This window comes from Portunus trituberculatus, chromosome 47 (genome assembly GCF_017591435.1).
Source record: "Portunus trituberculatus isolate SZX2019 chromosome 47, ASM1759143v1, whole genome shotgun sequence".
In the NCBI taxonomy this organism is placed as follows: domain Eukaryota; kingdom Metazoa; phylum Arthropoda; class Malacostraca; order Decapoda; family Portunidae; genus Portunus; species Portunus trituberculatus.
Window position 1 is genome coordinate 15,949,618 of NC_059301.1, and position 9,941 is coordinate 15,959,558.

The following is a 9,941-nucleotide window of genomic DNA, read 5'->3' on the forward strand; positions in this document are numbered from 1 at the left end:
CGTAAGGTTAAAAAAAAAAAAAAAAAAAGAAAAAAAATGTAAGGAAAAAAAATTGCATATACACAAATATATCATCTTTAAAATCCTCCGTTATTAACCTATTACTATATATTTAGAGTACACAGAAAAAGGCAACGGAACATCGATGTAAATCATGGTATCTTTTTTTTTTTTTTTTTTTTTTATCATTGGTGCGAAGGCTAAAGGAACGGCAGGTGCATGCGAGAGGCGGGGCTCGGGGGCGGTAACTGAGCAGTGCAGACCGAGACCCAGGCCCAAGTGGAGGGAGGGCTCGAGAGGCTGCAACTAAATATAGAGCACACCTCGTCTTCAGCTCAAGGTAAGAGGAAGCTTTTCACTTCTTTGCTGGCCTGCCATTGTTGAACATGTGCTGTGGGCGGGCTGACAGTGGGCTGAACGGGCGTGGCCACCCTATCTGCCCTGGGGAAATAATACCTGTTGATCATTATCTGTTTTTCTTTTTTCTAAAACGTATGCCATTAATAAAAAGATTCATAAAAATAAAGAGCACAAACTATGGATGATGTACAAAACCACAAAGTTGAGACAAAAGGTAAAGACGTCAATATCTACCCAGGTATAGCATATATGTATTATATGATCTACTTTAAGAAGCCGCCGAGACGGCCTTTACTTTATTTAATTTTATTCACTTATTCGTTCTAAGATAAAATTGTACAAAAGTTTGAATGAGTCCATCAGATAGCCTCGTTTTTCGACTACTAGGATGAAAGTGATCGACGTACAGCTGGATACGTATTACTGGTAGCACACAATTGAATTAAGATGCCCTTCTTTCATCTCCACTTCTTCTTTTATATATTCAGTCTTCACCTCGCAACACTTTCATCTCTTCCGTCACACCTCGATCGCTTCCCCCTGCGTCTATTATGTTGTCTTGCAGTACAAGTAAAATTAAAAGTTGGAAAAAAAACATTTTTAGTTCTGTGGGCCGTTACTGCTAAACATAAGAAATTAATGTTGATAAGTGCAAAAACCTTACATTGCAAAAAGGCATACGTAAAATTCAGATGAAGTGATGATTTGCTTGTACGTCTGACACAACGGCGGGGCAGCTGGCAGTCTTCTGCTGCTGCTGCTGCCGCCGTGACCTCGGCGTTACGCGAGATTTGTTTGTTGCGAGATTTTGACGCCCCAGCACTGACTGTTTCATATTTCATTATCTGGTTGAAACATAAAACAGTCATTGTTCGGGCGGCAAAACCTCGCAACAAACAAATCTCGCGTATATATATATATATATATATATATATATATATATATATATATATATATATATATATATATATATATATGTGTGTGTGTGTGTGTGTGTGTGTGTGTGTGTGTGTGTGTGTGTGTGTGTGTGTGTAATTCACCTCGGTCGTCTGCTGGTCACCTCGGTCGCCTGCTGGTCACCCAGCCAGTCTTCCCCATTACGGAGCGAGCTCAGGGCTCATCCGATCTTCGGGTAGGACTGAGACCACATCACACACCGGGAAAGCGAGGCCACAACCCCTCGAGTTACATCCCGTAACTATTTTACTGTTTGGTGAACAGGGGCCACACATTAAGAGGCTTGCCTATTTGCCTCGCTGCTTCCGGGACTCGAACCCGGCCCTCTCGATTGTGAGTCGAGCGTGCTAACCACTACACTACGCGTTTTCACTGTTTGATCTGCTGCAGTCTCTGACGAGACAGCCAGACGTTACCCTACGGAACGAGCTCAGAGCTCATTATTTCCGATCTTTGGATAGGCCTGACTCAGACCAGGCACACACCACACACCGGGACAACAAGGTCACAACTCCTCGATTTACATCCCGTACCTACTCACTGCTAGGTGAACAGGGGCTACACGTGAAAGGAGACACCCAAATATCTCCACCCGGCCGGGGAATCGAACCCCGGTCCTCTGGCTTGTGAAGCCAGAGGACCGGGCTACCGGTGTGTGTGTGTGTGTGTGTGTGTGTGTGTGTTATCGCAATGAATTATTACGATGATTTACCGCGATAGCGATGTATCGGATTATCGGTTGAAAGTTTTTTTTTCCCGTGTGATCGATTTATCGGTATCGTCGTTACTTTTGAGACATGAGCATATTGAAACTTTAAAAACTTTCAAAATGAAGTGGAATTATTTGACTCAACACTACTTTTCATCACTGAAGAGACCTTACACTGCCCATGCAGGGCACCATGTCTGAAGGCCACTTGTGAGGAGTGAAGAGTTTGTATTCTGGTCATTTACAATGATGTATGTTCACTCCATAACTATGTACATTATACGTTCTAGAGCAATGCTTCTCAGCCAGGAGTGAATGTATCCACATGAGCTTAGAGGAAATAATAAGGCATGGGTACATTCTTATACATGATGTGTGAAAGTTACAATAGTAATTATGCAATGCAATATATTTGGTTAGCTTGCTTTTATGAACATGGTGGCTGATTTAAAGTAAAGAGAAAATGCATAAAAGATTGATTAAATAAATTAATATTTATAAGATCATTTCAATGAATGCTTTTGTGATATTTCTGTTTAATCATGTTTCATATATCACATAATAAGTAAACTTATATATATATATATATATATATATATATATATATATATATATATATATATATATATATATATATATATATATATACATATACACACACACACACACACACACACATACACAGATTGGAATATGCAGGAATAGTGTGGATCCCTCATAAATAGGAACACATAAGAAAGTTGGAGAGACTACAAAAAATGGCTACAAGAATGGTTCCAGAATTTGAAGGGATGACATATGAGGAGAGACTAAAGGCTATGGATCTACCAACCCTGGAACAAAGAAGGGAGAGAGGAGATCTGATACAAGTTTATAAATTGATCAACGGAATGGACCAAGTGGATAATGAGGAACTGATCCTGAGAGAAGAATATGACATTCGAAACACAAGATCGCATAGTAAAAAGCTGAGAAAGGGAAGATGTCCGAGAGATGTTAAAAAATATAGTTTCCCGCAAAGATGTATTGAGACATGGAACAGTTTAAATGAAAAAGTATTGTCTGCAACGAGTGTGCATACTTTTAAAGTAAGATTGGATAAGTGTAGATATGGAGACGGGGCCATACGAGCATAAAGCCCAGGTCCTGTAAAACTACAACTTGGTACAACTAGGTAAATACACACACACTTATGTACTACACCCAAGGGGCTTAGGCACAGCATAACTGGCTGCACAGGTACTCTACTTCCATATGAAGACCTGATAGGACACACTAACTGTTCTTAATGTGGTGTTTTTTTTATTCCTTATGGTACCTCTATCTTTCTTTTGTTTTAAGACCGGCCATGGAAAATATGAAAAATGAAGTAGAAGAAGGATGCCTAGTGGCTGGAAATTCACCTGAAGTTCATGAAACACTCAGTCTAAAGTCTGCATCTTCTGATGATGAATCTTTAAGATCAAGGACTTCAATTAAACAACACCTTCAGCAGTATTTGCGTTCCACTCCTTGTCAGGTACTATGCTCTCCTTGTTGGGTGAAAATGCTAAATAAATAAAATATGTAAGTTTAGAAAAATTATGCTGTTCAGTGTTCAATAGGTAATATAGAAATAAGTAGTATGTCATTAACTATTTATAAAAATTTGTCTTCGAGACTTATGATAGTACACTGTAGTATATACATGATATTAGATGAAACAGCTAATTATCATTTTAAATCATCAGGTCTTACTGGTTGGCTTAGTGATTGTAGACACACTGTTGGTCATCACAGAATTGATGTTGGATCTAGCATTAAAGGATCCAGAGTCACCTCTACCATTTGTCTTCCATGCACTGTCCTTGAGTGTGATGAGTATATTCATGGTGGAAATTGGACTCAAGATTTATGCATATCAGTTGGAATTTTTCACTCATAAGGTAATGGCATTATCATGAATTGGTACTTTCTGTTGAAGGTTTTTAACTCATGTTGATTTTAGATGTTGATGTTCAGTGTTTTAGAGTGTTTTTATTTCAAGGTTACTTAAAAATGTTGATATTTCAGGGAGATGTGTTTGATGCAGTTGTTGTGATTGTGTGTTTTTGTCTGGATGCTGTCTATCTTCACTCCCATGATGCTCATGCTGGTGCTGGCTTTATGATTGTGCTGCGACTGTGGAGGGTTGTCCACATTCAGCGTGGTAAGGTCTACTATTTATTGCATGGAATAACATATCCAACATGTGAGGCTCTCTACTTCTGGCCTTTCACATAAAAAGTGAATAAATGAAAAAAAAAACTATTATATACAGCAAATCTCAAATATAGAACAAGTTTTTATTTTTTGTTTTGCCTTTATTTCAGCTATTGTATCACAAATAAAATCATCAGGAGACAAAAAGTTAGTGCAAGAAAAAGAGAAGAGGTACAGAGTTGAACAGGAGATTGAGAGATGGCGTACCACTGGCTGTGCTCAGGAGGCATATATAAAATATCTTCAAGAGATACTGAAGAAAAACAGTATTTCATATACAGAATACAGAAGCCCTCCTGACAGTACAAGGTATTTTTGTTGTTATTTTTTGGTCTGCTAATAGAAAAGTGTAAGTCTAGTGTCAGTTTTTGTGTATAGCATAATTAATTTTCTGAGTTACCTGGATATTAGATGAATAACTTTTCTTAAGGAAAGACAAAACTAGTTGTGTGCCTCTGTTTTGGCTGAGGCTTGTGCATTATGCCTAGGCTTAATAACCACTGTACTTTTGATGTGCTATAGTAAAGAGATAGTCTTTACATATCCTACTTAAGGCTCTTATTCTTTAAACACAAAATGAGAACATCTAAGTATTTTATGTATTGTTCACCGAATTGATAGTTTTTTTTTTTTTTTTTTTCTCTCTCTCTCTCTCTCTCTCCCTGTGTGCAGCAGGCAAGTAGCGGTTGAGGTGACTTCCGAGTAAGACAAAGGCTTCAAATGGTCAACTGATACTATCACCAAATTCAAAGAGTACAAAACATTGGTCTGCTGTACCTTCCGTGAAGAACTCATCAGATCAAAGAAAAATAACAAGTCAAAGTAAGAGAATTTTACTGCAGGATAATCTATGGTTAAGCCTGAATAGAAGAAACTGATTAATGTACATGTGCATGCATGGATGCAGGCCCACACACACACATACATTATGTCTCAGGCAATTGTCTTCTAAGTCTTACAAACAAAATACCTCATTCACATCATTTGGCTAATACAAAAGATTTAGCATTCCTTGTTCCATTTATTTTTTCCCCTCTTTTTCATGTTTACGTCATCACTCCAATTCAGTGGACTGCATAATCTCATCAATCATTACAATATTATTTTCTTAAATTAATTAGCTTCTCATATGTACCTTATTTTGTTGGCAAATTACTTGCACTTTCTTCTTTGAAAAAAACGTACCTAATGTGGCCACAGTACAGATACCTAGGCCTACAAGCTTAGGCCTTCTGGTGTGGAACTGGAACAGTAGGACAAGGGAAAGTAAAAAAGTTCAGCAATTTAGGTATTCATTTGGTAAGAATGAAAATGATAACCGCATCATTTTTCAGTGTACATAATTACCCTTGACTTGAATATTCTTGAATCACTTGTCACAAAGGCTCTGGATTCCTGCCAGCCAGAAGGATTCCAGCTGCTCTTCTAACAACATTGTCACAGCTTCTTTGACCTCATCATCATGGAACCTCTGCCTCATACAATGAGGAATTGAGCTGGCAGATAAGGTTAGTAGTCACTGGGTGCCAGGTCTAGACTGTAGGGTGGATGATTGAGCTTGCTGAAGCCATTCCCTCAGAGCAGCGTAGGCATGGTGGGCTATTTGGACCGGAACATTGTTGTGGAGGACGACACCACGAGTCAATTTGCCCCACCTCTTCTGACGGAGAGAGTCCCTCAAGAGACTGAGTATGTACTCCGGTGTCGTACTTCCTTGTGAGCATAAATCTGTGCTGCAGAAAATCCATCAGCAGCACTCCCTCAACATCCCAGATGATGGTGGCCATGATCTTGCCTACCAATGGTTGGGTTAAAAATTTGAGCAGTGTTGGGGATCTCTTTGTTTCCAGACCATGCTTTTGAACATTATCTCTAGGATCCCAGTGGTGAAGATCACGACCTTCAACCCAGATTATGATGGGTCTGATTATATAGAGTTAGCAGTTCCTCTGAACTTGTGCAGCACTGAAAGCGATCATGTAGAGAAAGATTTTAGGGCACTCAATAAGCAGAAATTTTGTTCATGCTCAGATAATGATGAATAATGGTACAAACATCTTGAAAAATTTCAATCTCCGACAAAATTTCTTCCATCTTTACTGATAAAATCTCCATAATTATTGCCTCCTCACGATCAAGTGTCTTCAGAGGTCGCCTCGGAGGGATGTCCTACATGAGGGTAATTTTCAAGGGACTCATGGCCATAATGAGCTGGTGACTGTGACATGGAGAAGTGCAGTGTTGCTGTACACTGATAAAATTTTCATGGATGTCCTTCACATTCTTCCCATCTTTTGTCAAGAAAATGATTACTACACAATACTTGATCTTGCCTATTGTTGGCAACTCTTGCCAACTGCATCCATTGTTTGCTCTCCTAAGACAGAGAAGGAAGTGAGGGAGTGTAGTAGCACTGTTTGTGAACATGTCAGAACCTGTCCTAACCAGGCACAAGACATAACTGGTTGCACTGACTAACATACTGAATTGCAGAACTTTCTCACTGCCTCTCTTATACACTAATCACATTGTTACTACTAATACTGTATTATTGTTGATAAAATTCTCTCTCTCTCTCTCTCTCTCTCTCTCTCTCTCATTCCTTACCTCTGACAGATAAAGGGGAGAGTAAATGATAAGGAGGAAGGCTTGAGAAGAGGAGAGGAAGAGATATGAAAAAGAAAATAAATTAATGCAAGAAACAATGATAATGTGTAGGTAGTAATAGCATGATACTTTTGTTACAGCCATACAATTCAGAGGAAGCTCTCATAAAAAGAGAGAGATGAATTAATATTATAAAACATTCAATGACAAGGATATATATCTAATCTTCTTGGGTAAGATTTATTGTCCAATTAACAACTTCTCTGTAAGGCAGTGCACAATATACATAACATAATAAATTCTTCAGAAATTAAATGGTCTAAATTTCAACTCTGATATGCATGAGTACAAGCAGCATTTCAGCAGCCTCTAGTGATGGGGGGTAAGATTCACGACAATCCCATTATCTGGGACACTTAAATTATGATAATAATAATAATAATAATAATAAAAAAAACTAACCTCTATCACACAATGAATATAAAAGTAATATACTACTTTTATACCACAGAGCTTAAAAAATAAACACGGAAAGTAAAATTTGAAAAATAATGATAATGAATGAAATCAACATTTATCATGTACTCTGTTTTATCTAGGATACAAAGCCATCTGTAAAGCATTCTGTATAAAACTTAGGAAACAACATTGTTTTCAAGCATAATGAAGCTTCATTCTTGAAGGCCTGCACTGAAAAGACCAATCATGAAGCAGGCAAAACTGCTATGTAAAATGATGAGAAAACAAGTAAAGATAATATGCAAATAAACTGCAAGAAGACAAAACTCTTAAGTTAATGTATCATAGATCTCTGAGGCAAGTGTTCCATAATACACAGTGATTAGCTGTACATGGAAAAAAATAAATAAATAAAATAAAATAAAAAAAATAAAAATATCACATTTGATAAATCATGTTATCAACTTTGGTGTGTGTGTGTGTATGTGTGTGTGTGTGTGTGTGTGTGTGTGTGTGTGTGTGTGTGTGTGTGTGTGTGTGTGTGTGTGTGTGTGTGCATACAAGTGTAAATATATAATGATATCATCTGAAACTAACATGTATTTCACTTTATATAATCAGACACATAACACAAAAATATAAATAAATAAATGCTATATCTATTATACACACCATGGGCATTACCTGACAAAGAGAAGCATTATCAACAGTGGGTACTGATACTGAACCACCTATCACCATCACATAACACAGGGAGGAACTGTAGCTGCTGTGGTTATCGGGTTAACAATGTGTCATGCATCATGTACATAGGAAGAAACAATTTACAAGAAAGATACACAAGTCATTTCCTTGCATATTTACAATTACAATAAATAAATTTACTCGGACATGAATATTATTTTTAAGGAGGCAATTTCAAGAGGACTCTCAGTATAGTTTATCTTTCTGTTTAAGTACTGTAAATATATGATACACAAATATAGTTTACTTTGTATACTAATTCTCATAATTATGTTTGATAAATTGGTATTTGCTGTGCAGTGTGTGTGTGTGTGTGTGTGTGTGTGTGTGTGTGTGTGTGTGTGTGTGTGTGTGTGTGTGTGTGTGTGTGTGTGTGTGTGTGTGTGTGTGTGTGTGTTAATCAACCACATTATATTTGTCTGTATTGTCTACTGAACAGAAAACATACTTTTTTTTGTCAATTTCTCCAACCTTAGCACTTAAAATGTGTGTGTGTGTGTGTGTGTGTGTGTGTGTGTGTGTGTGTGTGTGTGTGTGTGTGTGTGTGTGTGTGTGTGTGTGTGTGTGTGTGCGAGACAACCTTGATAATATAACAATATTGCCTGTAAAGCACTAAAATATAGTTTTGATCAATAAGAATTGTCTTTTCTTTAATTAAAAGTATTTTGGGTTCAACATTTGTGAGCAGGAATTGTTATTCCAGTCATACAATACTGTCTACATGCACAAGCAAGTTACCCAGCCAGCATTTAATTTCTCTTGGATCAAATGGAGTCACATGAATCCATAGATGACCTTAGTGACAAGAATACTACTGAGCACCAGTTAGTCTGAAAAGTTGGTGGCTGGGCAACATCTACACCTATGAGGATAAGAGGCCCAGCCTAGAAATTTATTTTGCTTCTAAAGAAGTCAATAGGCAGGTTTGTCTATTTAATCACCTGCATGAATATTGGTCATATCTATTAGTCAGAGCATTTTAAATATTAAACATATCTTGGACTGCAATAAAAAGCAATGTTTTTAGTTACTGATAGGATGCAACTAATTTCTTTTGAGATACAATACCACTAGGTACTAAGCTTATATAATACAAATACCAATAAATCTGTATACAGAATGTTGGAAAGAGTGTGTGTGTGTGTGTGTGTGTTTGTGTTTGTTTGTGTTTGTGTTTGTTTGTGTGTGTGTTTGTTTGTTTGTGTGTGTGTTTGTTTTTGTCTGTGTGTGTGTGTGTGTGTGTGTGTGTGTGTGTATTTACCTATTTGTGTATTACAGGGCCCAAGCTAAGCTCTCTGTGTCCTGTCTCCTTGTCCATTCCTGTCATATCTCTCTTTCATCTGATTGACACACACCGCGCGCACGTGCGTGTGTGTGTGTGTGTGTGATTTATGCATATGTGTGAATTATAGTCACTCAAACACACACACACACACACACACACACACACACACACACACACACACACACACACACACACACACACACACGTTTCTTCACCTGGACTATCACCCTGCATGCACAGAAATAACTATTTGAAATCAAGTTATGGATACATTATGCTATAAGACACACAGGATACCCAAGTACGTACTACCTAATTGTTGAGTACATCCTAATATGTAATATTTATACAATAAATAATGTTTAGCTACACTATTTCTGATCCATTTATGGAATGTGCAATGGAATGTGCAATGAATATCATTTGTTGCTATTTTCTTTCCCCCCCAAAAAAATAGCTTTGATTATTATATACAATGTTTACATTTGATAAGTAAACTAAACCTTTAATTTTGGCAAATATCAAATATCATTTGTTTCATGATGTTAAAAAGTTCTGATAATCAAGAAGAAAGTTCAG

General features: G+C 37.4%; 1 protein-coding gene across 3 annotated transcripts; it reads left to right on the forward strand.

Moving 5' to 3' along the window:
• Positions 1–204: 204 nt before the first annotated feature.
• On the forward strand, positions 205–8,716 carry LOC123520772 (voltage-gated hydrogen channel 1-like). 3 transcript variants are annotated; one of them, XR_006679371.1, is made up of 7 exons: positions 205–340; positions 3,368–3,545; positions 3,757–3,951; positions 4,079–4,214; positions 4,378–4,576; positions 4,940–5,089; positions 5,652–8,716. XR_006679371.1 is itself a non-coding variant. In XM_045283361.1 (6 exons), exons 2-6 carry the CDS (start codon positions 3,375–3,377, stop codon positions 4,971–4,973), a joined length of 735 nt encoding a protein of 244 aa, XP_045139296.1. In that variant the 5' UTR covers positions 205–340; positions 3,368–3,374; the 3' UTR covers positions 4,974–8,716. The 3 variants fall into 3 exon arrangements, 2 of the variants coding, with proteins under 2 accessions (XP_045139296.1, XP_045139297.1); XM_045283361.1 differs by having other exon boundaries at positions 4,940–8,716; XM_045283362.1 differs by lacking the exon at positions 5,652–8,716 and having other exon boundaries at positions 4,943–5,278.
• Positions 8,717–9,941: the final 1,225 nt, after the last annotated feature.